Here is a 27,580-nt window from a genome sequence, read left to right as displayed (position 1 = left end):
CAACAAAAAGAGTGAGAGTCTATGTGGTGAGCCACGCTCAGTTCCTGCACTCCTCTCTCTGGGTGTCGATGGCTCTTTATCACAAGATCGTTGGAACCGGTCTGGATCACCTCATTGTTGGAGAGGGCCACGTCCGTCAGAGCTGATCGTCGGGTGGTCTTGCTGTTGCCGTGTACGGTGACCTCCTGGCTCTGCTCACTCACTCGGCATGGGTTCCTTTAAGTCCCTCCGAGTCTCTCTGAAACCATCCTGCTGCTCATTTCTTATAGAACAACAATATTCCATAGCTGAATGCCCCATTCTTTAAGTCATCGAATGACTTTGAGGAGATTCATACTTGGGAGCAGGGGAGAATAAAATTGATGATAATCCTCTGCCCGGAGCAGAGCCAGCTCTTTGTAACGGCGGCCATGTTGTTACTGCTCTCAAGTAATCGGACACCAACTTTTTTTTTTTAAAGGAAAAGTCAATGTCACGGTTATAACCTGTTGGCTGGCTCCATGATGGCTTCTTTTCTAGGCAGGACGGTATTTTCATAGTCGGTGAAAGAGCTATTGTCAAACACTCAAATTTCCGTGGCAGCACGGAAGGGATTTTGCTCCAGAGGATTTGGCCAAATCAGAAGGGTAAATTTTTCTGAGTGATGAAGTGATTATCCAAAACATTTTGAATGCTGAACGAGAGAGAAATTCGGAATGATATTTTCCGATAAATAAAGGGTTTTACAGGGTTCCAAATTTCGGAATTGACATCATCGAGTGAGAACGAAGCCTGCCCACTTGTGGCGCCCGTTAGCCTTTGTCTGTGGGCACTTGGGTGGAAGCCTCCTTTCCACCTTCAGCCATCCTCTGAGTGTCTGTTTAGCCTTCTCCATGGCAAGGCGGACTGTGAAATTGTGTTTAATATTATTCACAAGATTACAACAGATGTGTGAAATCGGCTAGGGAAAATATGCGAGAAGGAAGGGCAGCTGACAGCATACAGTGTATGCAGATGTAACATCTATTAGAAATATCCTCTGTGGTTTGTTTGCATGCAAAGTGAATAGAATCTCAAAACAATGCTGCTCTGAATGGAAGCCATCAGCAAAATTGCTTAAGGCTGCAAAACCCATTACTTATACGGCACTGGAGTCTACAGAAAGTACCACAGCACACTAACTTTTTTGTTCTGTTTCTCCTTGAGTACTTCAAATTATTGGCTAAATGTTTTCATACGAATGAAGGAAAAAATAATAAATATCCTACTGAGTTTAAGCATTCTTCTTCTTTGTGAATATTTTTTAGTAGCTAAAAGGAAATCTAAATGAACCTGGTCCAGGGAGGAATATTCTCAGGGAGGCTATGGACAACTTCATGCTTCAAATTATGCGCAGGATTCTTTCAGAGATACCAGATGGCCTAAAATGTAGGCCTAGAAACTCATGCCGAGGAGGGGAGAGGAGCGGAGGAGGGGAGGGCCGGCCAAATATTAGACCAGCAAATAGACCGTGGGCCTCTGATTTCCCTCTCGCTCCTGGCAGAAGTGCGCGGCTGCTCTGTCTCATTGTGGGGCGGAAGATCCGAACGTCACCTCCTCCTTCGTCCACCTTCTCGGCGTCCTTCCCTCTTTGTCTCTCCCCGCCCGTTGGCTCCCTGAGCTGGCCCAGGCCTCGAGGCTCCGGCTGCTCAGGCGTGGGAATCGGGCTGAGGCGAAGGGTGAGCCGCCTCGCTCTCGCCTTGTGCCCTTCGCATTTGTGGAAATACTGTCTGAAGAAAAACAAGACCAACATTGTGCGTGTTTTTCGGGGGAGAATGGCCGAAGTGTCTTTAATTCACTGTTTACCCGTGAGAATTACTCCCAAGAGTAAGCCTGCAATAAAATCTTCTTGGTCTACGAGAAGAGAAAGAAATTGAATCAAAAGACTCCATTTCCACTTGTATTTATTCAGTCTGGGAAATGCAGTGGGCCGCAGCATTAGTATCAGCAGGGGATTCCTTGCTCCTAGCGTTAAATTACTGTCATAATCGCTCAATTATTTCTTCCTTGTACTGTTTAAAATAAAAATCCATCACATTCTATGTTTTTTTCTAGCATTTATTAGGTTGAGTGTTTAGGAAAATCAATTATAGTCAGTCAGGCATGAATTGATGAATGTTCCTGTAATAATTGTCAGTTGTTAAACTGAACGCACTTTCTCTCTCCTCCCCTTTTCATTTCCTCAGAGGGCAGAGGTGGCTCAGAGAGAGGCAGAGACCTTAAGGGAGCAGCTCTCGTCAGCCAACAAATCCCTCCAGCTCGCCACGCAGATCCAGAAGGCGCCCGACGTGGTGAGAGAACTAGTACTTACTGCCTCTTACAGGCCTCTGACATGGTGGCCGGCCGGGGGAGGGGGAGGGGACGGCTTCCTCCTGATTCTTATTTGGGAATTGGTATTTTAAACTAAAACCAAATTATATATTCAGGGAACGCGATTTTAAGCGGTTTACATTACATTACATTACTTATTGAATTAGAAGGTCAGATCCAAAGGAAAGAGATTTGTTGAGCAGGCAAACGTTTATCTTCGGAGTCCAGAGAGAGACGGAAGAGGAGATAATATCTTGGTTATGAAAAGGAGAGAAGAAAGAAAGAAACAGAAACCAGCCTTTGGACGTGGCCCCTATTAATAAAATAATGATACTGTTTCGGCAAGTCCGAAGATGGAGGCGGTAGTGCCTCTTTTAATAGGCGGGGAGGACTGCCACCTTCCGTAGCTGTGGAACGGTTTTTAGTCAAATAGGCAGATTTGGTCGTCTTTGTTTTCCCACGGTGACTTGCCTGTCCCCACTGAGAAATCACTCATAGTTTGCTGGGCAGACCAGAGATAACAAATAACAACCTTTTCTTATTTTCCCTGGAAGTCTGAGCCGAAGCTGGTGCACGTACAGCTTCTTCGGGAGCTCCACTCGTCCATTTGTCCATTTCCCGATTTTTCCAGAATTTCTAAAAACAGCTTTATCTAGAAATCGGATTCATGTGGGTCTTGACCAAGTTGATTTGAGAGGGACGCTTTCACAAACTGGGAGTTTGTATACCACCTTGGCCTTTTAGAGTCTTTGTTTTGACTGATTCTCTTTCCTCCAAATCACCTACCTCACAATAAAAAAGGAAGGAGGGAAGGAAGGAAGGGAGGGAGGGAGGGAGGGAGGGAGGGAAGGAGGGAGGGAGGGAGGGAGGGAGGGAAGGAGGGAGGGAGGGAGGGATGGAGGGAGGGAGGGAGGGAAGGAAGGAGGGAGGGAGGGAGGGATGGAGGGAGGGAGGGAGAAAGGAAGGAAGAAAGGAAGGAAGAAAAGGAGGGAGGAAGGAAGAAAGGAAGGAAGGAGGGAGGGAAGGGAGGGAGACAGGGAGGAAGGGAGGGAGGAAGGAAGGAAGGAAGGCAGAAAGGGAGGAAATTGGCTTCCTCACCAATATACATCTATATATCTTGACCTTGTATAGGATAGAGATCCATATAGATCGATCTCTGACACAAGGTCCATATTGATTGAGCGAAGCCACGCAGTGGAAAAGTTCTAAGTTTAAGACCCAGGTCCGTCAAAGATCTTTAGAGCGGCCTCCAGCTCTAGAAGTGTGCAATTAGGTTGAGATTAGGTAAACTTGGCATTCAGAAGATCCAGGATCCCAGTTCTGGTGCTGGCTAGCCATGTGACCCAGAACAAGTGATGGAACTCTAGGCCTGTTTCCTCATGTGCCATGAGGAGGGTCAGACCCAGAGGATTGTTGCGGTCCCTTCCAGCTTTAGGTCCGTGATCCTGTGGGAAAGACTTTTATCTCATGTTTCCTGCTAATCACAGCAGCTGACACACGGACTTTCTGTGTGCTGTCTCACTGGATACCCTCGGCAGTTCTTTAAGCTTATTCCCATTTTACAGAAAAGGAGACTTGTCCATAAACAAGAGGTTTATCCACGTCATGTAGCTGGGTGGCCCAGTGTTCAATGCTGGATTTGGAGTCAGGAAGGCTGGCGGTGGAACCTGGGGCAAGGCCCTTTCAGGCCTCTGTTCTCCTCTGTGGAAAGCTGCCTCAGCTTTCCTGCTGTAGTTGGCCTAAGTGTCTACAAACATTGTTGTTATCAGCGTCATCATTTGAGCCACATTTCCCCAGTCCTTTCCATGCTCCATCCAATGTCCCCCTGAATCCTAGGCTTTAAAATGGCTTTGGATGCAGACTGCTTTGTCGAATTTCTTTGTGGTTGCCTCCTACTTAGGAAAGTAGCTTTGATTTCCTCCTGGGATATGATTTTAATTGAATTTGATCCTAGGGCACCAAGAGGGATGGAGAGAAAGACCAAGGTCCAAATTGATGGGGTAAAATTATGGTGGGGGAAAGCTCTCCAAGGCCTACAGTTACTTAACTATCTTAAACTCACTCTTCTGTTGACAATGGTATCTCCCCCCGAGTTCAAATCCGGTCTCGGACACTTCACACTTCCTAGCTGTGTGACCCTGGGCAAGTCACTTAACCCCAGCCTAAAAAAAAAAAAAAAAAAACCCAACAATAGTATCTCCTTTAGAAGAAAGAGCAGAGTCCGTGGCTCTCGGGTATCCCCTCGTTTCTTGGTTTCCTCGGTGACAAGAATGTTCCAAATCTTCCCAGAGGACCCTTCTTGAACCACTGAGATGCCCCTGGTATTTGGGAGGTGCCATCAGCTCCCACTCGGTGGGCCAGTGAGTGCTTGGCTTCCTCCCGGCTCTGTTTCCCCACGTGTTATGAGGAACAGTTTGAGGCAATACTGCTGCTGGCTCCAATTGTGGATGCGGGGGGTCCCGGGCACTTCGAAGGTCACCCAAGTGGCATTTACATTACATCAGTTGGGGACCCTGCCTCAAAGCTCCCGTCACTTCCAAGTCCTGCTGGGGAGTGAACGAAACGGGTTAAGCGCCCATAATCTGGTCACCAGGATCATGTGGGGCATTCGTAAAATGAGGAGGGTGCCAGGATGGCTCCGGACTCCCACTGCAGCCCCAGCTTCACGTTTTTGTTCCTAAGCAGCTGATTGTTCCCCACTTTTTTTATCTTCCAAACCTTTGGGGAGCTGTCCCAGAGACAGTTTACATAATACTGTAATAATAATTAAGAGCTCACATTTGCCTGACATACCAAGTCTTTAAGAAAAAATACTTTGTGTCTATCTCTCCTTTGATCTTCACAACCATATGTGACTTAGGCTGAGCAGGGACATTGTTCTCACTTTTCAAATGGGGAAGTGGAGGCCCAGAGTCATGTGACTGGCTTATGCTCTTGCCAGCATGCCACTGTCTCCAAAACTAATTGGGCCCAACTGTCACAGGATTAGTGTGACTCCGAGTATGGGATAATTATTCCTTTCATCCTCTTGTCCATTGACTTGACAAATGTTGGCTGAGCCCCTTCTGGGTTCGAGGCCCTGCGTGGGAGGGGAGAAAAAGAAGAGGAAAAAAAAAAAAAAAAAAAAGCTCCTTGTTCTCTTCTGAGAGTGGGGGAGGGGAGGGAGGAAAGAAGGGAGAAAAGTCAGAGAAAGGAAGGGGAGAGGGAGAGGGGCAGAGAATGCAAGCTGGGCTTGTCTTGCTTCTTTCTTCACATCTCCAGGGTTTTGCCCATAGAAAACACTTCACAAATGCTTTTTTCATTGATACACACATTCAGTGCCTGGTTACACAGTAAGTGCTTAATAAATGCTTTTCAGTGGGTTGGTTGAATGAGATTCACGAGAGGGAGGTAAAGAGCAAGAGAGGAGAAGCTGTGTTACCTTGACAAGGAGGGAAGCATTGAATTGAGGTTCACATTCTTGGATGGTCTCAATGTTTTTCTTTCTCTCAGTGATAAAAATTAAAGTTTAACCCTCAGCATTTACTTTTACTTACTTGAGTCATCTGACTTTCTGCCAGCCTTATTTTTAAGTTAGGTTTTCCCTTGATTTTTAATGGTTCTTTAGCATCTCACTTTTCTTGACTAGGAAAAGGAACAGAGGATATCATACCACAGAGCCTTCTCTACGGGGCTGGGACGTGGCCTGCCTGGGCCCTTCTCACCTTTCCATCCAGATCCCCCGAGAGACAGAGGCCTTCCTCTTAGAGATGAGAAGGGACACTTTGGGGACAGGAAGTAAGAATCCTCCCCTCTTTGAGGGATTCGAACCCTGGTTCCGGGGCAGCTTTTAAACCTGCCGCCTCCAGAGCCAACTGATCCTTCGTGTGTCCAGTCGGGTCCCATGACTCCTTCCAGCTCCCCCTTCTCTAGGCAGTATTTCCTCGTCACGTTCCCACACGTTGGGAACCACAGCACGAGGGGCCAAGTGGCGCGACCCTGCCGCTGCGCCCCGTCCCGATCCTCCTCTGTCTGCATCCCCAAATGCTCTCGGCATCTTCTGCGGATCCCAGACAAAATTGTTGCTGGTGGTTTCCTCCACTACCATCGACCAAGCACCTACTTGGTGCCCGGTGCTGCTTTGTCGCTCAGGTTGTTTCTGGGCCGCGGCCTCTCCGGCTGCTGTTTCCCATCAGTCCCCTCTCTGATGTCAGAGTCGCTGTCTGTGCTTTTATCCACTTTTCCCTCACCCTTCTCAGCAGCTCGTTCCAGTAGGTTTGCTCAGCTCACCACCACTCTGTTGTTCTCCCTCCCCTTGATCGTCCCACTCTCATCTTCACCTCGGCTCCTGCAGGCTCCGCCAGGCTTCTCCATCGCCGGTTTCTGAGGCCTCCTTTAGGCTCCCAGCTCTTCCTTCAGCTTTTTCCTGACGAATCCTGCTCCCATCGTTCTCTTCCTGTTCTGAGCTCTTTCTTCCCTTAGTTAATACCACACAATTTGCCCTTTAATTGTTAATATATGTTCCCTAATGGCTGTATAATTACTTCATTTAAGCTAGATTTGTCTCTATAAGTAGAATAACTTCATTGAAGGCAGTGACAACATCTTAGACTTCTCCAGCCCCGGGACACCTAGAACAGGCCGAGCCCGGAGCGGACACTCAGTCCGGCGGGGTCACCTGATCCATGGCCCCCTTTCTGGACAACAGCCGAGTGCTCTGGCTCTGGGCGAGCGCACAAACACCAGTTCAGCAGCAGTCACCAAAGGGAGAGTCCGCTTTGTGACGGAGCGTAAGGAGCCAGAAAAGGGGCCTCCCGAGAAACCGCGGGCCAGTGTTTTAGAGAAGCAGGCGGTGGTGTAGTGTACACATACAGGGGTGCGTGTGTGTGTGTCCTGGAACCCCAGAGGAAACAGGTTGTGTTGTATTTTACACACACAGATAAATAAATATTTAATTTAGATATTTAAAATGTTAAATAATTTTTAAAAGGACATGTGTTAATGAGGGCATCGGAGGTCATCTCAGACAATTTTTGAAAATCCAAAAGGAAGAATCTCCCTGGAGAAATGCCCTAAGTCGCCCCCTGGTCAGCCATCACCCCTAGCGAGCCAAAACGGGGTAGCACCTCATTAGCATGTGACATTTCCCGCCTCCTTCTCTCTCTCCACGACTGGCCCGGAGAAGGCCGGCTCTCCCTCCCTCCAGGCTGTTGGGGCCCAGAAGGTTAGCTCCCAGGGGGACCCTTGGGACTGCATCAGCCAGCCTCCACCCTGCCGTTTCCACAGCCTGGGCCGGGCCACTGCCTCCCCACCAGCCCACTATTCTTCGAACGCTTTCTACAAGGACTTTTCCCATGGTTTGGGAGTGGCGACGGTGTCCGTTTTTTAAAAGACTGTTTATCTGGCTCTTACAAAAGCTCATCTTGTAGAAGAAGCTCCCAGCCGGCCTCCGTGCAGGAACTTCTGCTCTTCAGGCGGTCCCGGTTGTGCTTTAGTGCAGCTCTGCAGGCCGCAGTCACTTAGAAATGACTCAAGAGGAGCCATTTTGAGTTCTTTGAAAAGCCTTCGAGCGCATTCTGGTGGGACGGAGGCCACTGGACCCCAGCTAGTTGAGGGATCCCACGTCAAGCAGGTCCCCTCCCCATCGTCCTCACTTTCCGAGAGATCAAACCTTCGGTGAATCGGCTCCCTGGCGGGCCCTGTTCTAAGTGCTAGGGTTACACTAAGAGGCAAAAACTGTCCCTGATCTCGGAGCTCAAACACCCGATTCTTACGGATCCATTAAGGGCCCACGAGGTGCTGGTACCGGAGCTACTAACTGAGAAACAAGCCCTCCTCACAGGGAGCTTCCATCCTGTTGAGTGATAGCTCAGACCTCTCCCAGCCTGGGCACTCCCATTTCTGTTTCAGACCCCAAGTATTCCGTCAGTCAGATGCGGAGAAGGGTTTTGATCCCTCTGGCTCCTTCATCGTGGCTCTCCTGTGGTCACGAGGGCCTTCCCCCATGACCACTCCCGAGTCTCCTTCCTAGGTGACCCTGCCCCGACCGGAGCTATTGCAGTTTCATCATCTGCTTTGTTCTTCCTAGGAGCAGGCGATAGAGGTACTGACCCGTTCCAGCTTGGAAGTTGAACTGGCCGCCAAAGAACGGGAGATCGCCCAGCTCGTGGAGGACGTTCAGAGGCTCCAGGCCAGCCTGACGAAGCTCCGGGAGAATTCGGCCAGCCAGATATCCCAGCTTGAGCAGCAGCTGAGTGCCAAGAACAGCACGCTCAAAGTAAAGTCCCCTCGTGTACCGGCAGCGCGCGTGTCCCCTGATGAGATCAGGAGGGGGCCTCAGCCATGGGAGCCTCGACTTGGGGGGGGCCACAGGGTAGATTCGGGCCCTCGACTTCCGCCCGTCTGGGAGGGTTTGGGCTCGAGTGATAGTTACCGACAGACTTTCTGGCTTTCCCATCAACCTGATGGATGATGTTAAAAAGTGCTCTTGGGGTCTTGGTTACAAGTAAGGGGGAGAAACAAAAGAAACCCCCAAATCACGTTTGTTAAGGGCCCGATCTGACCTTGCTGGGGGACGGTCAGAGGCTGCTGTGTCTGGAAGGGCGTTAGCTAAATTTAGCTCCAATTCTAAAATCTCGAGTATGGATCGGGCCTCACGTTCCTGGATTGGAGCTTCCGCCATCGGCGCGCCTCTGAGAAGAGGAGCAGATTGAAAGCATGGTGTGTCGCCCTTGGAAGGAGCGAGGGCACCTGCACCAGAGGTAGCTCGGAAGCTCTTCCCTGAAGGCTTCTTGTCGGCAAAATCAGTGTGATTCCTCATCCACGCTTGTGAGAACTTTGAGGAGTCAGGGGGCAGAGGCTGCTCAGTTTTGGGAAGAGAGCTTGGCTGGCCTGGACCTCCTGTGGACTCTTCAGTCCCAAAGGAACGGGTCATGGTCTAGCAGGGGATGGCGCTGCTCTTTTTTATTTATTTGTTTGTTTTGCTGAGGCAATTGGGGGTAAGTGACTTGCCCAGGGTCAAACAGCCGGGAAGTGTTAAGTGTCTGAGGCTGGATTTGAGGGTCCTCCTGACTTCAGGGCTGGTGCTCTATCCACTGCGCCCCCCAGCTGCCCCATGGCTCTGTTCTCTTGGAGGGTTTTCCTTCCCGAGAGGCTGTCCCCTATGTTTGCCTTCTTGAGAAACATGGGATAAATCTCCTTTCTCCAGTACCCCCTGCTGGGTCATTTTACCAGATAGAACCACAAAAAAGCACTTGAAGGTTTTCCTGGGGTTTAGGGCATGGAGGGAAAGTTTACAAAGAAGGCCCTGGGGGGGTGTATGAGCACGGCTGGGAGGCCCAGGAGGCCGCGCCCTTGTGTGTGGGCAGCCCTGGGGAGAGAGGTTCCCGGATGGCCCACTGGCACAGAAACCTCCTCCCAGACACCTCTGTGGAATACCGTGGCCGTGCAGTGCAGCGTCACCCATTGTCATACCACGACCATGTTAAGGGGCCAGGGTGCCAGTCGGGCTCTGGGAAGCCCTGGCACTCCCCAGAATCCACTTGAGGATGCAGTAGTTCTCGTGTAAGCCCTTACTAATCATCCCCCCAAAATGGTCCAGGTTTCCCTTGGACACATTTATTTTTGTCACTAAACTGTCACTTTACAGGATCATGAAATACGGTCAAACAAGCATTTTTCAAGGACACGTGGTCCCGAGCCCAAAGCACTTCCATTTTCCTCCGAGGGTGAAACACAGAAAGAGAGAAGTTTATGCGTGGCCCTTTGAGGAGGGAAAGGGCACTGACCCCTTTGGGAATCAGGAAGTGCTTCCCACATTCATTCATGAGGGATTCTGGGAGGCCGCAGTGAGGAGGGAGGGTGTTCTAGGCCTCAGGGACAGCCTGGGCAAAGGCATGGGAGGAGGTCTTTGTTCAAGGTGCCAAGAGAAATGGCTTGGCACATGGGCGTGTACAAAGGAAACCGGACGTCGAAGCTGAAGCGCACGTGTCTTACCCACTGAGGCACCATGACTCTGGGCACCCCGGACTCTGAGGAAGATTGTTTTGGGGACCCTCAGGAAGGTGAGCCGGAGAGGGAAGAAACAGAGCTACGAAGACCAGTTGGACGTTGTGGAGGAGCCCGGGCCCTGGGGATGAGGGCCGAGGCTGAGGGCAGAAGGATAGCAGCATCCCCCTCCCAGCGTGGCAAGCTGAGCGGCCGCCCCGGCCTCCCTGTGTCAGATCGGGGGCGGGGGAGGCCCTCGGCAGGAGCTTGGGCGTCTTATTTGCCTTGCCCACAGAGTGCCCTTGAAGCGTGCCCTTCGTCATGTTTGATTTCTCGATTCTATCTAATTTTCTCGTGTTGTGGCCAGTTTTGACCCTCACAATTACACCGTGATTATGTAATTTGCCTTTCTTGCCTTTGTTACCATGACAGGGCCCGGCTCCAGTACGTTCTGCGGGATGCCCGGGGGACACGGGCACGCCGGCCCTTCCGCTTTTATTATAGAGCAATTGTTCCCCAATCAGTAAGGATTTGAATGTTTGCCTTCACCAAAAAGTGAAACAGTTTCACAAATTAATGTTCTTTAACCGTATCTTGAGGGAATTCTTTAATACTGTGTGGTTAATGAAACAATCCCACACTATTCCTTGCAAAATTATTGCTCCCTTATCTTTATCTGATCTAATAATCAAAACATGTCCTCTAGTAACAAGACTTCTCTCATTTTAATTATCTTAACCCCTTGTCGCCAGGAGTCGAGATTGCCCTGCTAGCAAGCGCGAGCACCGAGCGCATTAGCCCTCGCCAATTGGACGCGCCCGCCTCCCTTACCCCAGAGGAGTGGGGTTAATTGAATAAGCTAGTTCTGAAGGGTTTCCCCCAATGTGTACAAATTGTATCCTTAACTCCGATTCGGGCTAAGAGAAGATGGGATTTTTTTTGTTTTTAGTGAATGAGACCTCTCTGATTGGCATTGGGTTGCCCTTGCTCGTTAGGGATTTGGGAGATGCAGATAGGTCGAAGGGGCGGACGTTGGGGACCACCTCCAAACGATCCCCCGCCAGGCTTCGTCCCAAAGTTCTGCTCTTGACAGCTGGGAACCTAAAGATAAAAACGGGGTGGCCCCTGTCCTCAAGGAGCTTACAGGCCAAGAGAAGAGTCAAAATGAGTGCAAGGAGTCACCAGAAGGCTGACGGCCTGGGGGGGCCATGAGTGAGCCCTGAACAAAACCGAAGATTCTAAGAGAAAGTGCTTACTGACAAGCAAAAGTGCACCAACAAGCATGGAGAGGAAAAACAGGAAATCATTATGAGGGAGGAACAGGAGCTGGGACTAAGGTGGGCAGGAGGGAGTCAGGAAGGGTTTGAGCAGCTGTAGGAAGAGAATTTGGGCCTGGGGCTATTAGGGGGAAGGGGGGTGGGGGAGGGGGCAGAGAAGGGCAATGGTACCTGGAGGATGGCGGCGTTGTTGGGCAGGAACCGTGGCTCTCGTTCGGATTGCCCCACCCCGGCCCCAGGAGTGTCTGTATTGTACACCCGGGCAGCACCGTCCGGACAAGGGCCTGGCTCTGGTTGTCACAGGCGGGGAAAGTGAGCCCCCGGATCTGCTCTGGTCCGTAGGACCCTCCCATTCCTCAGAGATGTTTCTCCCAGACTTAGCGCTTTGGGTTTTGGCTCATTTCCTTGTTATTCTTTGTCTCATTGCTGTATTTATTTTGGTAAGCCCCCTTATAATTTCATTCCCTTTAATGTTTGTCATAATTAATAATGGCAGCTGGCCTCTCTTTAGCGGTTCAGGGGTCCCAGAGTGCTTTGCGAAGCTCCTTTGGCAGATGAGGAAGCCCCAGCCTACACGGAGCCGGGTTGGGGAAGCTGGGGTCTCATTGTTGTGAAGAAGCCAGCAGCGTGTGACAGGTGGGAGTCGGGAGGGCCTGGGTTCAGACTCGGCCCCTGGACAAGGGGCCTCGCTCCTCTGTGCCTCGGTTTTCCTGTCTGCAGAATGGGGCCAGCCGCCACTGGGCTCTCAGTGTCCTGGCTTGAAATCCGGCTTCCGGGCTTGGTCTGGAGCCATTTGTCCCGCTTTGACAGGCTCCGAGGTGGGCCCTCGCCTGTTTGATGTCTGAGAAGGAGCCACGTCCAGACCTTCTGTTCTGAGACCATCTCTGTATTTGGGTCCAGGGGATCTGGCAGAGCACACGCGACTGTGTCCTCCAGTCCACACGCATTTATTAGGTGCCTGCTGTGTGCCAGGCCCAGCGCTGAGCTCTGAGGATACTAAGAAAGTGTCTGCTAAAGCCGAGATGAGTTCTTAAGGCCAAACTGGAGACAGGACCCACTTCTGAAAGGTGGCTCGCGGTCTTCATGAGCTCTCGACCAGTCGCCTCTCCTTAGAGATTCCATCGGGGTCACCCCGTCACCTCCTCCTGCCCAAGTCAAGCCACTCAAGACTCACCCGTGACCACCTCTGGAGAACAGCTGAGAATGGGAGCCTCTGCTCGCCTTTCCCTTCTCGGCCGGGCTGCTCAAACACAGCCCTCCCCCCACCCGAAGGCCGCGCTTCCCGCGGCCCTTTTGGATGTCCCCGGGGGACTCCCAGCGAGAATCGTCTCCTGCCGGGATGATGTGGCCGGGAGCGGTCGGAGGCAGCCTTCAGACTCTCCTGTACCTCCCTGCCTCCATTATGCTCTGGCCAAGGGAGCCGGTCTAACCCCCGACTGCTCACTGTGGATCTGGAGCGAGTCCGTCCTCCCTCTGGACTGTAGAGTTCTGTGCTCCCCTGAGGCCCCATATCTCTGTAGATCTGTGACTGACCCCGTTGGTGACCTCAGAGGCCCCTCCCAAAGGAGACAATGCACTTGGGACCACCAGCTCGGGACCCCTGGCTTGTGCCCCGGGCCTCTGCCCCGCCCCCACCTCGCCATCCTGACGCCTCTCACAGAAAACTGGCGCCATGACGAGAGAACTTTCTGCACCCACCGAAGTGCTGGGGGACGGACAGTTTCCACCCTTCGGCCTATGTTTGTGCTCCTTCCTGGCCCAAGGGCGTCTCCAGCGAGGTTTTCTGGTGGGCTTTCATTGGCAAGACAAGGAAGGTGCTAGAAAGGTCTCTAAATCAGAGGCAAGCTCGAGGGGCTGTGACCCCTGCTTGGTGAGAGCCCCCCAGGCTGGGAGAGTGTCAGCCCTCCCATGAAGAAAGACCCTTCAATCACCAGAGATTTCCAAGGAGGGCTTCGGAGGGTCCTGAAAGCCGATTGATCAGGGCCTGTCACAGCTCTGTGACCCTGGCCAGCCCCTTACCCTCCTACAACTATTTCCTCATCTATAAAAAAGGGAATGAGAACAAGATTGGGAAAACTGGATGAGATCCTGTTTGTGAAGCAGTATTTAACTCCAAAGCTCTACATAAATGCTCACTAACTTTCGAACGAGGAGCCACTTTTCTTCCTTGAAGCCCCCTTTTTCCTCTGTTTCTCTAATGGCCTGCAGCAGTGAGCCACAGGATCCATCCCAGGGACTCTTGGTAACCTTCTCAGAAAGGGCCGTGCTCAGTCCTCAGAAAGTCCTCAGACAGCATCTTCGTACTTTCTGCTCTCCGAGGCCCTCGGGAAAGGATGAAATAATCACTTTTTTATGAACACCTTCTGTGAATTTTTTGTAGGCTAATGAATCCTCGCTCTATTTAATTATAACTGAAATCAGCATTATAATCTATACATTTGGCAGGAACTAGGAGAGAACGACTTCATGCACAAAGAAATGTGCAATAAACTACAAGAAAAGGCCATTTAAATAAGTGGGCTCGGTGTGTTCGGTTGCAGCCGGCACCAGATTTCTTTCAGGTGAATGAGGAAATCAGAACAGCCGGGAAATTCGACTTCTAATATGGGTCAAGTGCTTGTTTCCTTTTCCCAAAAGATGTAGGATATAAACAGAAATCAGTGGGAGCCACTTAGAGAGGAACCAAAAAAAAAAAAACGCAAAATCCTGCAAGCTCTGCCGTGAAAACGCTTCAGACGTGCTCCCTAAGAACATGCTGGCTTGTTAGGGCTGCCTCCTGGGGTGCTCTAGAAGCCATGGGGGTCTGGCAGAAAGAGCCAGAGGCCCTGCGCACGAAGGCTGTCTCTGCCGCTCGCTGACCGTTGACCCGGAGCCAAACATCTCCCCTCTCTGGGGGACTGGAACATGAAAGGCTCGGGCGAGATGACCTCCCAGAAGCCCATCCGGCCCCAGCTCTTCTTGGGATCCTGCATGGGGGAGGTTAGAAGGGGACGCGAAGGCTTTGGAAGGAGAGCCCATCCTAGGAAGGTGGCGCCTCTCACTGATGGAGCTGAAGACAGAGCCATTGACAGGGGAGAGGGAGCTGGCTAAGGTTCCCAGCCGTGGTTCATGGGGCAGCTTGGAAGGGTCGGAAGCCATGAGCCAAACACCAGCCTTCCCTCTCTCTTCCCTGTTTAACTCTAGTTCCAACTCAGTGTCCCTCTGTAGAGCCCATCCCAAACGTATATGATGCTGGACCAGCCGACGGAGGATGGGCCATTCGGTCCCCAAGACCCTCCCAAAGGGTCAGTGGTCCTCAAACTTTTTAAACAGGGGCCCGTTCCCTGTCCCTCAGACTGTGGGAGGCCGGACTAGAGTAAAAGCAAAAGCTCCCACTCTATCTCCACCCCTCAGCCCATTTGCCATAACCTGGCGGGCGCATAAACGTCCTCAGTGGCCGCATCTGCCCCGCGGGCTGTAGAGAACCCCTGGTCTACGTAGCCCAAACTATTGCCGTAATTGTATTAAGATGTTGAATGGCCCCAGCACAGGACTCGGGTCCTCTCTGCCGGGCTTCCTTCCAGTGACTGTGTCGTGCCGGTAGGACAGCGCTGAGAGCGTCACCCAGGTCCTGGGGGCAGTGCGGGCGTCGGCCCACTCCTCTAGAAAATACTAGAACCAGAGGTAGAAATCCCAGAGGCAGATTTGGGGCTGCTGTCTCAACTGAAAGGGGCAGCTTTGGGGGGCAGGGGGCTCTCATCAGTGAAGAGCCCATGTTTAGGCCTGCCGCAGAGCGGGTTCCCGATTCAAGTATGAGTCGGTCTCGACAGGAAGTTTTAACCACGGATTTGGATGGAGAAAAAAATGGCTTCTTTGTCTTCATTAACTTCTATCTGGAACTTAGTATTTCCCTTCAGACATTTAAAAACACTTTGAGAAGGGGTCTTCAGGCTTTGACAGCCTGCTCAAGCTTGAGGTTGAGAAGCTTCCTGGACTCAATGGCCTGTTCTGTACTTTCTAAATTTAACAGCTCTTCTCGTTTACAAAGCACCCACCTTGTTTCCCTGCTTGCGTTCACTTTTATGCTCTGGCCATGGTTTGTGGGTCAGGCTCGAGGGCACCCAGGGATCGGGATTCGTGGCGGAGACAAGCGTGAGACGCACTCCCCTCCCCACTGCCTCTCCCCGGGTTTGTTTTCGAGGAAAGGCGCCCCATCATTCCTCGTCCTCGCCAATAAAGTGTTCTCAAACTTTGCTGAAAAATAAAGTTTCTCTTTTCTCTTTCTTTTAGCAACTGGAAGAAAAACTGAAAGGACAGGCTGATTATGAAGAAGTGAAGAAAGAATTAAAGTAAGTTGCCGGCTGGTTGCGTTACTCTGTAAGGGGGGTCCTGGTTCAATGCGCGGGTCTGGCGGCTAAAGTCCCCCTGAGGGCCCCTGCTAGGGCGGCCGGGCTCTGAGAACCAGGCATCCAATAGCGCCCCATCGGACCGTACCAAAATCAATGCAGCATTCACGAGGCTCCTGATGGGAATCGAGGCCTGGGCCTGGGGTTGGGAAGAAGAGGAGCCCTGCCCTGGGGAAGCTTCCTTTCTGAGGGGAGACGATATGCCTGTGGAGGAATATGTTCAAAATAAATCCAAAGTGATTTTCCAAAGGCAGACGCGAGAGTGAGGAAGGGGCGGCAGCTTGAGGGGAGAAAGGTCACGTGAGCAGAGTTTTGAAGGGATCCAGAGATTTTCTTTTTAAAAAAAAATAGTGGGGAGGAAGAGGGAGTGAGAAGGTAATAGGCTATAAACAGGATCGTGAAATTGGGGATGGGGCCCTGAAATCCAAGTCCTGCACGTCAAGGTGGGGAAACCCAGAAAAGTAAAGTCGCTCTCCTGGTCACGCAGGGAGTGAGCAGCAGCAGCAGGAGGATTTGAGCACGGCTCTGCCTCCTGGCCCACCGTCCGTGGTTGGTGACAGACAAGGGAGAGCTCTGAGGTTTGCACGAGCAGTTCTTACATTATCTTGATTTATCCTCATGAGCCCAGGGAGGGAGATGCTGTTAATGGCCCCATTTTAGAGATGAGCACGCTGAGGCGGAGATGGCGGGAAGATTCGAACACACATCTTCCCACCTCCCGAGGTCAGCAGTCTCCGTGTGTTCTCACGCTCTTGGCCCTGGCTGAATTTGGATCCCTTGTGGAAGTCACTACCAACGTCACTACCATTTAGATTCGGGTCCCCCAGAACCTCCCTCCCATGACTTCCTGAGCTCGCCAGCGTTTTGTGTGCGCTGGTGACTGGGGCCTGTGGCGTTCTCAGAACATCAGCCCATTTCTTGGCTCACAAATATCCCCCGGGGTGAGGAGAAGGACTCGTTCTCTGTTAAGCTGCACTTAGGAATTGGGGGAGGGCTTGGGGGCCCCAGAGATGCCTTAGCTGGAAGGTAAACGTTTCTTAGAAAAGTCGGGACAGTGAAGTCTCCACAGCCACGTCCCGTCCTCAGCCTGGTCTCAGGGGCACTTTGTGAAATAGAGGGACCCGGCTCAGGCAGCCAGGGCTAAACGCAGGCCCAGAGGCCCGAGGCCGGAGACCAAGGCCCATGAACAGTGAACCAGAGGACCCTGCATCGAGTTAGTCCGGCCAGGGAGCAGAGGCCACTGCCCCAGACCCCATCGGGCAGCCTCCCTGCTCCTGAGAGCTGGGGTTGCTTCTGACTGCCAGGATGTGTGGAGGCTCCAAAACCCACCTGGGCCTCGGAGCTTGCACTGTCACCTTCAGAGCCACAGGGTGGGGGCTGATGCATCAGGGGCATCCCTCCCCATGCCCACTGGGCATCAGCAACTGGCCAGCCTATCCAAGGGGCCCTCTCTGCTGAGAGACAAAGAAAGCATGCTATGTTCTACCCTGCTCCTTTCTTTCCTCTTCTCTTCTTTCTTTTTTCTTCTCCTTTCTTTTCCCTCTTCTCTCCTTTCTTTTTTCTTCTCTCGTCTTTTCTCTTTTCTTCTCTCTGGTTTTTTTCTCTATTCTTTTTCTTGTTTCCTCTTTCTCTTCTTTTCTCTCTTTTCTTCTACCTTTTTTCTTTTCTCTTTTCATCTCTCTTCTTTCTTTTCTTTTCCTTTTTTCTTCTCTCCTGTCTTTTCCCCTCTTCTATCTTTTCTTTTTCCATCTCTTTTCTTTTCTTTTCTTCTCTTCTTTCTATTCTCTCCTCTTTTCTCCTCTCTCCTTTTCCCTCTCTTTCTTTTCTCTTTTCTTTCTTCTCTCTTCTCTTTACTTTTTCTCTTCTTTTCTTTGCTCTTTTCTTCTCTCCTCTCTTCTCTTCCCCCTTTTATCTCCTTCTTCTCTGCATCTCTCACACATCACTCTCTCCTTTTTTTATTTTTACTTTAAAAGTTATCCTCATAAAAACTCTGGGATATGTTTTCCATCCTCCCCAGTACAGCAATTTAAAGAAAAGTAAATTCCCTAGATAACAATGAAACCTGAAAGAATTAGTGCCTCCCATGACCCTCAGCATTTGAACTCCTCTAGAAAATACTAGAATAAATCAAAGCAGTTCATTCCAGTAATTAGTTAGCCTCTCTCACAAAAGGGCTATTGTCACAAAGAAGGAGGGCCGTCATGTTCTTGGCTGGTGAGAATTATGGCAAAGTAGTGAAGGGCTGGGAGGGATGGGGAGAGAGAACAGGGCTGACCCCTGCGTCGGGACAATCGGGGCTCCAGTGCCATTGGGAGCCCAGCCGGCCATGTGGCCCGGATAAGGTCCTTAACTCTCATTCCCCCAGGTACCTCGCTAAGTCGGTCTTTTGCAGGGGCCAGTCTGCCTCTTGAGAGGAAATGTCTCCACCAGGAATTCCTAAAACCAATGAAATGGCAAGTTAAGAGCCAGAGTCTCTGCCTCGGTGGTAGGAGCACAAACTCTGTGACTCTGGGCCAGTTAATTAACCTCTCCATGGCCAAGACAGCTCTGGCCAACTTCAGAGTTACAGAGTGGCCGTCTCCGACCCCTCCCCCCAGGCATCCCCACATGAGTCAGTGCCATCTTTGCCTCCATCCTGAGAGGACAAAGTTCAATCTCTCCGTCTGTCAGTCATTGGTGCCTTTAGCCAGTGGAGAATACCCCACGTTTCTCCTGCATCTCCCTAGAACAATGGCTGCCTTTAGCCTTCAGGGGTCAGAAAATAATCTGTGCCCTGCCCTGCCCTGACCCCCAGATTGCTTTGTCTCAGCCATCCAATGGCACGGGCACCGTACTGTACGTGAGGCACGGTGATCCCTCTTCCTGCTCGTCCTGCTTCGTTAGAACCTTCCGTTCCCTTTGGGCTTCACAAATAAATTCATGTTGCTTCTGACAGCTTAAAATGCTCTCTCCTTATTAACCTGTAAATTTATACTCTCAAATGGTCTGGCAGAATTGCCTATGGAGTGATTTATGTGGCGCGTGAGAAGTTTTTTTTTCTGTCCAATAAGTAGTTTGAATAGTTATTCTATATTCATGATCAGATTATATTACTGCTAGGAAAGTTGTTAAAGTTGTCACTTAGCATGTTCCTGGAGAGTCAAAAGTGATCATGTTAATGCTCATTAGTGTGGCTACTAGGAAAAGAATAAATGGAAAATGAAGCCATCCTCTTTGTCCTTCACAGCATCCTGAAATCCATGGAATTCGCCCCATCGGAAGGCTCCGGGACCCAGGTACTGACTATGATTTCGCCTTTGACCTCTCCCCCCGAGAGCCACTGTCGTCTCTCTATTTCTGCTCACTCTCCTCTAGAACGAGCGTTTAAAGACTTTAGAAAATTGTCTAAGAAAATTAGCCCAAGACTCTTCATTCTTTACAGAAAATACCAGCACTTAATTGATCGCTGGTGCTATGGTCTGATTTGTAGCTTACTTGAACATTTAGCCTTGTTAACACAAATTGCCTTTAATTAAGTAGAGGGGGAAAAAAGAGAGCGAGAGAGAGACATGTTATTAATGTTTTTTGAATTAGGAACTTGTTCAGACTAAATTATGTTGCGATTTAACTAAGAAAGTAGATGAATAAAATTTAGGATTGAATGTCAGCAAATTTTTTTTTAAAAAAATAAGGTTAATATTGATTTGCCGAGAATATCCATATTTAAAGAAATCTGAGCTTCCCATTCTTCTGAGTTGGGAAGGCGAAAGAACAGCATGCTGACGTTCATACATTTTAATTTGACTACAGATGGAAAATTATCAAATGGATTCTTTCTCCTGGAATCCCAAAGGGAGCTGCCACCAACATGGAGGGTCTGAAAGGATGGCTTTGAGTTTGACTTTCTGATGGCTCGTTGTGAGCTAAATGGCCAGTTGCTCAGCCATATTGAGCGTTCAGATGGCTTGAAGTTGAAGGCAAACTTTAAGGAAGTAATTAATTCTCTTGTAGTAGAAAGAGAGTTTCAACAGGGTTTCATTAAAACTAAAATTTTAAAATAAGAAAAAGAGTTTGTCGGAATACTTCCAGTGAAACTTCTAGGACGCTTAGAAAGTTTGAGTTCATATAGCAGCAGATGGGGAATTAGAAGACCTGCCACTTGTTCACTTTGTAACTTTGTCAAGTTTCTGGTGGGGCTGGTGAATACTTAACAGCTAGCCATTCGATAAGCCCAGATAAAAGGCCCGCTTTGGGTCTGGCACCACGTTAAGCTACCAAGGTCCAAAACCCAAAATGAAACATCCGCAGCCCTCAAGGAACGTCTACTCTAAATCCGTAATCATATGGTTAAGCTGGGAACGTGAATCTAAAGGTTTAAGCCTCTAGATCAAAAGAGAAGGATAAGTCCCTTCTCCCCACGCTAGCTACAGCCCCACATCACTGGTTCAAACAGGATTTTCCTCTTCTTAGCACGCCCCTTCTCATTAGCCCCACGCCAACCTTTTCCCCGCTTCAGATGCTATAATTGACCATAGAAGTAAAGGCGTGTTTTGACTTGGATCTAGGATGCGTCCAAGCCGCTGGAGGTCTTACTGCTGGAGAAGAACCGCTCTCTGCAGTCGGAGAACGCCACCCTGCGAATTACCAATAGTGACCTGAGCGGTAGGTTCATGGGATCTCGATTCTGGCACTTGGTTAGTTTTCCAGGGGATGCTAGGAAGAGGAGACGTGAGTGTGGGACAGAGCGGGCCGCCCGGGGCTCGCCTCCTAAGCCCTGGACCGTGAGGTCCTGGCCTCCCACGGTTTCCTGCTTCCTCCCTGTTGGTAGAGTGGCTATGAGGATGAAGACGGTAGGATCGGTAGAGATGGTAGATTTCTGGTGAGGACGTTTCGAGGTGGTAGACGAGGTGGGAGACGCTTTCTCCACTACTCCTTTCCTAGCTCTGCCGCCAAGAGCAAAGGTCCAGGTCGTCCTGTTTCTTTGGTGTTCCGGTAGCCTCCCCCCACCCCCAATCTCAGGAAAGGTTCTTTGCTTTGGTCAGCGTTACTGGGTGGGGGAGGCTCCCCCCGCTTGGCCTCTGGTAACTCTTTTTGTAGCTGGTTGGAGTCCTAGCTTTTCGGGACTGGCTGTGCTTCTGGTCTGGGAGTCGGGAAAACTTGTCAAGGTGTCCGATGATGTTGCCTCCTTGAGAATGTGTGTGCCTTCACTCCGATAGACATCTCACAGAGCCTCCTCAGAGCCAGGTGTTGAGAGAATCCATTGGCCCACAAATGTCAGTGCTCGCTGCTCCAGGTCAGGCAGGGTTCCTCGGGGAGTAGCTCGAAGGCTAGCGCTCCGATAACGGCCCTGCCGCGTGCGCCCTGTCGACTCTTTACTGTGTGTGGTACCGCGCTTCATGTAACACTGAGAATTTCAGTTTCTGTAAAAAGGGGATTCTCCAGGCTGCAACGTACAAGAAAGGTGCAAACATGAAAATGCATGTTGCTTGTTTTGGGGGGCCTCGTTTGGCTGATTAAAATTTCAATTTACAAACCAACCAACCAACACACCCCATTGGCCCTTGTACAAATCTGCACTACTTTCCCTTTTGCGGGGCAAACTTTGCATTTTGATCTTGGTTTTTCCCTTTTTAATCCCCCATAATGCATTATGTTTGACCTTCCTTGTAGGGTCAGCCAGGAGAAAAGGGAAAGACCAGCCTGAGAATCCGCGCCCTGGAGCTTTGCCGGCCTCCCCTCCTTCTCAGTTGCCCCGCAACCCAGGGGAGCAGGTTTCCAATACTAATGGTACACACCAGTTCTCACCAACGGGTTTAAGTCAAGACTTTTTCAGCTCATCCCTGGCAAGCCCCAGCCTACCCCTGGCTTCTACAGGAAAATTTGCACTAAACTCTCTCCTCCAGCGACAGCTAATGCAGTCCTTCTACTCCAAGGCCATGCAGGAAGCCGGAAGCACAAGCATGATTTTTCCAACAGGTCAATACAGCACAAACTCCATCCCCTCCCAAAGTCCATTACAACAAAGCCCCGACGTAAACGGCCTGGCCCCGTCTCCCAGCCAGTCCGAAAGCGCCGGCAGCGTCTCCGAAGGCGAGGAGATGGACACGGCCGAGATTGCGCGCCAGGTGAAAGAACAGTTGATCAAGCACAATATTGGACAGCGGATATTTGGACATTATGTCTTGGGACTGTCGCAAGGGTCCGTGAGCGAGATCCTGGCCCGGCCAAAGCCGTGGAACAAGCTGACCGTGCGAGGCAAGGAGCCGTTCCACAAGATGAAGCAGTTCCTGTCGGACGAGCAGAACATCTTGGCTCTCCGGAGCATCCAGGGCCGGCAGAGAGGTGAGAGCCCTTCCCTGTTGGGAGGACGCGTGGGGAGTGTGGCGCCAGAACATTAATCGCGAGCTCATAGCGAGCTCCCTTAGTCTAGGCAGAGGAAGTCCTTAGCCTGGGGAAGCCTCTGCTTCCTTGCTTGTGCACTAACCATAGTCATTGTCGTCAGAATAACTCTAACAGTTCCAATAACCGCTTAAAACTGACAAACCCTTAACACCTCTTAGCGTAAGTGCCACTGGGCCGCGGAGGGGGCTGGCCTGAGCCGCCCACGGCCGAGCGGGTCCTGGGCAGAGCAGGCGTCCCTTCCGCGGCACTTCCGTCACACCTTACCGCTCTCCGGGGCGAGACCGCACGGCCCGTTAATCGGCAGAGGTCGGACCCCGGCAGGAGCTGACTGGGGTCGGCCTCAAGGCCAGGGAAAGACTTAGGAGAGTTCAGAGACAGCCCTGAGCCGGAAGGAGAAGGTTCCAGCCCAGAGCTCTAGTCTCCAGCCGCGCTAGCGCGAGCTGTCCACTCACATCTGTGGCCCCGTAGTAGCCTTCCATTAAGGGAAGTACCTCTGCGCTTTCCTTCCGCAGGGAGCTGAGGGCGGCCTTGGCTCCCGAGAAAGGGCCTCTGATTAAGGCAGCCACATCCCTGCGGAGGGTCAGCGGCCACAGAACTAGAGCCGGAAGGGTCTGCAGTCATTTTAAGGGGCCCCGACTGAGTGATTTGTCCCAGGCCACTCAGGTACAGAGGATCCGAGAGACTCCCAGAGCCAGGGCTCCAAAGGGCCTCCGAGCTCCTCATCTTACAAATGAGGGAAACTGAGGCCCAAAGAAAGGAAGTGATTTGCTTTTCTTAGATAAAAAGATTAGTCCAGAAAGAAAACAGTAACCCAAGAGGTGCCTTCAAATGTCAGACATTTGAAATAGATCCCAAAATACAGATTTTTAACAAAAGGAAAACAGGAGGGTTTGCCCGCAGCCTCAATTTGCAGCATGCATATAGAAAGTGTTTCGTTTTATTTTTTTAAATGGCAACGTTCATTTAAATTAAACTTCTCCAAATGCTAAATGTGGCAGTTTGTCTGGGGAGGGGAGACAGACAGGATTTTCTTTGAGAAGATTCTCTTTCTTTGTCAAAACCTCTTCATTTTATTACATATCTCTAGGCTTTTACTTAGCAGCTCTCTGAAAACTGTGTGGCCGTTTCTCTCTGTCAGTCCGATCAGGGCCTCTTTGCCAGTGCCGGCCCCTTTCAGAGCCCCCGAGCCTTTGAATCGTTCCATCCGGGGGCAGCTTTCTCCTCCTTCATGTCTCAGCCCATATCGTCACCACCACCGTCCCCTGATTGTTTTGTTCTTACCACACTTGTTTTTCGACAGAAAATCCAGGCCAGAACCTGAACAGACTATTTCAGGAAGTGCCGAAACGAAGAAATGGGTCTGAAGGTATGTCACCGGCAGGTGTTTGTCTTTGCGGTCCCTCAGCTCGGCAGCGGCGTGCGCGCATTAGTTAGCGGGGTCTTTTTGTTAAAACTGTGCAGTTTGATTCTGGCCTGGAATCTGATGGAAAAACAGAGCTAGTAAGTATAAAACAACACATGGGTTAGACCGCACCGCTCCCCCCACTCTATCTCCAGCCTACGGACGTGGCCGGCTGAAAAGAGAGAAGCGGAAGCCCCCGTATGGCAGGGAGCCTCCCTTCCCGGCCCCCACCAAAGCATACGCAGGGCAGGGCTCCCATTTTTCCCCCCTCGGGCAGGTGAAAAGACATGTCGCCACCTGCGGGTGAGACCAGCCATCGCTGATGAATTAAACATCTTAGCTCTACGCTAAGTCCTGAGGTTACAAAGCTGAAATGCCCCCGACCAGAGGAGCTTCTGCTCTTCCAGGGGACAGTCTGTCAGGAAGCACTTATTAAACACCTCTACCCAGTACCTGCGCTAGGTGCTAAAGAGACAAAAGCAAAAATAAAACCGCTTCTCCTCTTCCATTCAATAGGAGTCTATAATCAATGAATCAGACAGCATTTATTAAGCACCTATTGAGTACCTGACCCTTGTGGTAGGTGTTAGGGACAAAAATGAAATAGTTCCTATACACACACCCAAAATCAACACACTTATTAAGCACCTCAACCCAGTACCTGCGCTAGGTGCTAAAGAGACAAAAGCAAAAATGAAACAACTTCTCACAATGGAGCTTACATTCGATAGGAGCCTATACCCAGTGAATCAAATAACATTTATTAAGCACCTGCTGTTTACCTGGCACTTATGGTAGGTGATAGGGACAAAAATAAAATAGTTCCTATATACATAAACACACAAAATCAACAGGCATTTATTAAGCATTTGCTGTATGCCAGACCTTATATGGGGTGCAGGAGATACAAAGGAACGTTCATAAATGGCCTGAATTAGCACAAATCCCAGATAGCTGGGTGTTCTTCCTCAATCTTGGTCACCATACTCTTTGGAGCTACTTTTTACAGAGGCTCTCTTGGCACCAGCTGCAGAATATGTATTTAGATGGCTTCATTAGGATCTAAAAGGGGTAATGTGGGGTGCTAGGGAGAGCTGCGTTTGGTTTTGCCTCTGATACATCCTGGCCCAGTGACCCTAGACATGGCACAGAAGCTCTCCCAATTCCCCAAGAAATTCTTTCTGCCCCTGCTAGGACCCAGAGAGGATGTGACCAGACTGGTTGCAGTCTCTGAGGTGCGTGTTCACAGCCGCTTTATGTCACATTGCTATAATCTGGTGAACCTTGTGTTCTCCTCTCCAGGTAGAGTCCTCTTTCTTGGCTTTTTTTTTATTTTATATGTAAATATAGATAGATAGATAGATAAGAAAGAGAGAGAGAGAGAGAAAGAAAGAAAGAAGGAAGGAAGGAAGGAAGGAAGGAAGGAAGGAAGGAAGGAAGGAAGGAAGGAAGGAAGGAAGAAAGAAAGAAAGAAAGAAAGAAAGAAAGAAAGAAAGAAAGAAAGAAAGAAAGAAAGAAAGAAAGAAAGAAAGAAAGAGCAGAAGATAGAAATCCTCCCATTGTTAGGGAAGTGTGTTGACAGTGTGGTGAAAATTCAAAACTGAATCTCTTGACTCTTTACGTTATACAACCTGAACATTAAAACTAACCAGAATTAACTCTGCTCTCCGCTAAAAATGTTTTCTATTTTAGATTCCAGCCTTGAATAAATGTACAGTGTCTGAATTTGATTGCAAACCAAATCAGTTGGGGTAGTTGTTTTTAAATGGCTTTCATGAGAATATCTCACCTTTTGCTTTAAAAAAAAAAATGTGAATTGACAGATTTCTTTTACCCTTCTACAAAATCTAGCAAACTCCTTCCATGGGGACTTATCCAGTATGACAGTACAAAATTCTTCTCTCCTTGTCAAAATAATACTTGTTTTAGGATAGATAGCACAGGAATAATTTCCTGCGAGGTGCCACAGTTCAGGGTATGAACTTTGATAGCAAGAAGAGCAGGTGAATGTCTGGTCACCACAAAGGCCTTCTGGGTACAAGCTTCATTTCCAGGGGCTCTTTGTCAGGCTGACCCTCCTGCTCGCTGTTGGCTTTGCTTTTAGAATGGGGCCTTCACATCATGCGTTTTGTTTCTCCCCACAGGTAACATCACAACTCGGATCCGAACCACTGAAACAGGCTCTGATGAAGCCATCAAGTCAATTCTGGAGCAAGCCAAAAGGGAGCTTCAAGTGCAGAAAACAGGTACGGACGGACGGGGGGCTTCCTTCGGTGCTTCCACGCCCCATTCAGCCAGTCCTCTCGGTCTTGCTGGGCGCAGCGTGGCTGCTGCTGTAACGACCGTTGTCCCTGTGGCTTCAGATGTGGGAGGCTCTGGTGCACCGGGCGGCCATTGTGCCCAGGCTCGTGGTCGATTTTCGTCCCATCTATCCTGTGGCTTTTGACCCAAAGTCCAGTTCCAGTCTGCAGCCTTTTTGTTAAGTAGCAAAGTTTATGGGAGGCAGCTAGGGGGCGCAGTGGATAGAGCCCCCGCCCTGAAGTCAGGAGGACCTGAGTTCAAATGTGACCTCAGACCCTTATTGCTTTTATGAACCTGGGCAAGTCACCTAGCCATTTTTGTCTCAATTTTCTCATCTGTCAAATGAGTTATAGAAGGAAATGGCAATGGGGCAGCTAGGAGGCGCAGTGGATAGAGCACCAGCACCAGAGTCAGGAGGACCCGAGTTCAAATCCAGCCTCAGACACTTAATACTTCCTGGGCAAGTCACTTAACCCCAACTGCCTCAGCAAAAACAAAAAGTAGCAGACTTTGTGGAATAATCATTTGCACACTGAAAAGTTTTCACGAGCTCATCTTTAAGATACTTAAAACTTTCCTGTGGCTTGGGCTGCCCTGGTTGCCTCAGGCGCTGGCGGCATTTTCCGCACGTCTGACCGCTGCCCGTGCTCTGGTTTCATTCCTTCCCCTCCTCCGGCTTGCAGTCGGCACCGAGCGACCTCCGTGCGTTTCCACTTGTCCTGATCCCAGCTCGTGCTTGTCGTCTGGCCGAGGCGCTTGGAGATGAAAACCGGCCTCGCGGCGTCACGGCGCTGCCGGACTGAAGGGCGGGAAATGCCTACTTAATGTCTGCCACGGTGATTTTATTTTGAGAGACCGATGACTGAAAGGCGGCAGAGCCTCGTTCTTTTCGATGAGGGCCCGTCCCCCTTCTTATCTCTGGGAGCCTTTGGGCATATGCTGAGACATAGGTAGGGTTGCAGAGGAGAGCCGCTGTGGGAAATACAGCTCTTCCCGCGTTTCTAAGAACCAGCTCCCCGGCCCTGCTTCAGGTACACCAGAAGGAAGGGAAGGAAGGCCCTTTGGCTTTTCTTACCCTGAGTTCTGACACCGTTCAATGGCCGAGGCCGCAAGTTCCTATGAGCCGTTTCAGCCCTGGAGAGAGGGTCCGCACTCTGCCTGCTCGAAGTCCAGGCCGGGCCTTTGCTGTCCCCGCCGACTCTGGGCTGGGATCCAGGAAGACCAGGATTCCAGCCTCCCTCGCCTTGTGTCTAAGTGCAAGTCACTGACTGGTCCGCCTCGTTTCCCCTCTGCCGTGTGATGGCCTTTGCTCCGGGGTTCCCTTCCATTTGCCGTGGAGGTCTCGCGCTTACCCTTAAAGCCCTTGGGCCACCCTCAGGGTCTCCAGCCCCGATCTTCACGGCACCTGCCCAGTCACGGTGTCCCAGCCCTGGCTGAGCCTTCTAGCTCGGGGCGGGCCGGCAGAATCTGCCCCACAGCGGGGGCCTGTGAAGTACCCCCCCGGACAACTCCACCTTCACTGGACAAGGAGCCCCCGCCCT

The 27,580-nt window shown here is 50.5% G+C and overlaps 1 protein-coding gene across 7 annotated transcripts in view; it reads left to right on the top strand.

The window, feature by feature from the left end:
* The window catches only part of CUX1 (cut like homeobox 1), a 379,575-nt gene that overhangs the window by 260,703 nt on the left and 91,292 nt on the right, over positions 1 to 27,580 (top strand). For 2 of the 7 annotated variants that reach the window (XM_074264157.1, XM_074264155.1), the window contains exons 10-17: positions 2,205 to 2,309; positions 8,396 to 8,584; positions 15,840 to 15,898; positions 19,182 to 19,230; positions 20,500 to 20,596; positions 21,605 to 22,276; positions 23,637 to 23,702; positions 25,883 to 25,984. In XM_074264157.1, coding sequence (XP_074120258.1) covers positions 2,205 to 2,309; positions 8,396 to 8,584; positions 15,840 to 15,898; positions 19,182 to 19,230; positions 20,500 to 20,596; positions 21,605 to 22,276; positions 23,637 to 23,702; positions 25,883 to 25,984 — 1,339 coding nt within the window. The remainder of the gene's footprint in view (positions 1 to 2,204; positions 2,310 to 8,395; positions 8,585 to 15,839; positions 15,899 to 19,181; positions 19,231 to 20,499; positions 20,597 to 21,604; positions 22,277 to 23,636; positions 23,703 to 25,882; positions 25,985 to 27,580) is intronic. The other 5 variants (XM_074264156.1, XM_074264159.1, XM_074264158.1 and 2 more) reach the window with 5 other exon arrangements.

The sequence above is a fragment of the Sminthopsis crassicaudata genome, chromosome 4 (assembly GCF_048593235.1).
Source record: "Sminthopsis crassicaudata isolate SCR6 chromosome 4, ASM4859323v1, whole genome shotgun sequence".
NCBI lineage: Eukaryota > Metazoa > Chordata > Mammalia > Dasyuromorphia > Dasyuridae > Sminthopsis > Sminthopsis crassicaudata.
The sequence above is the reverse complement of the archived record's forward strand: the minus strand, read 5'-3'. Positions and strand labels throughout refer to the sequence as shown.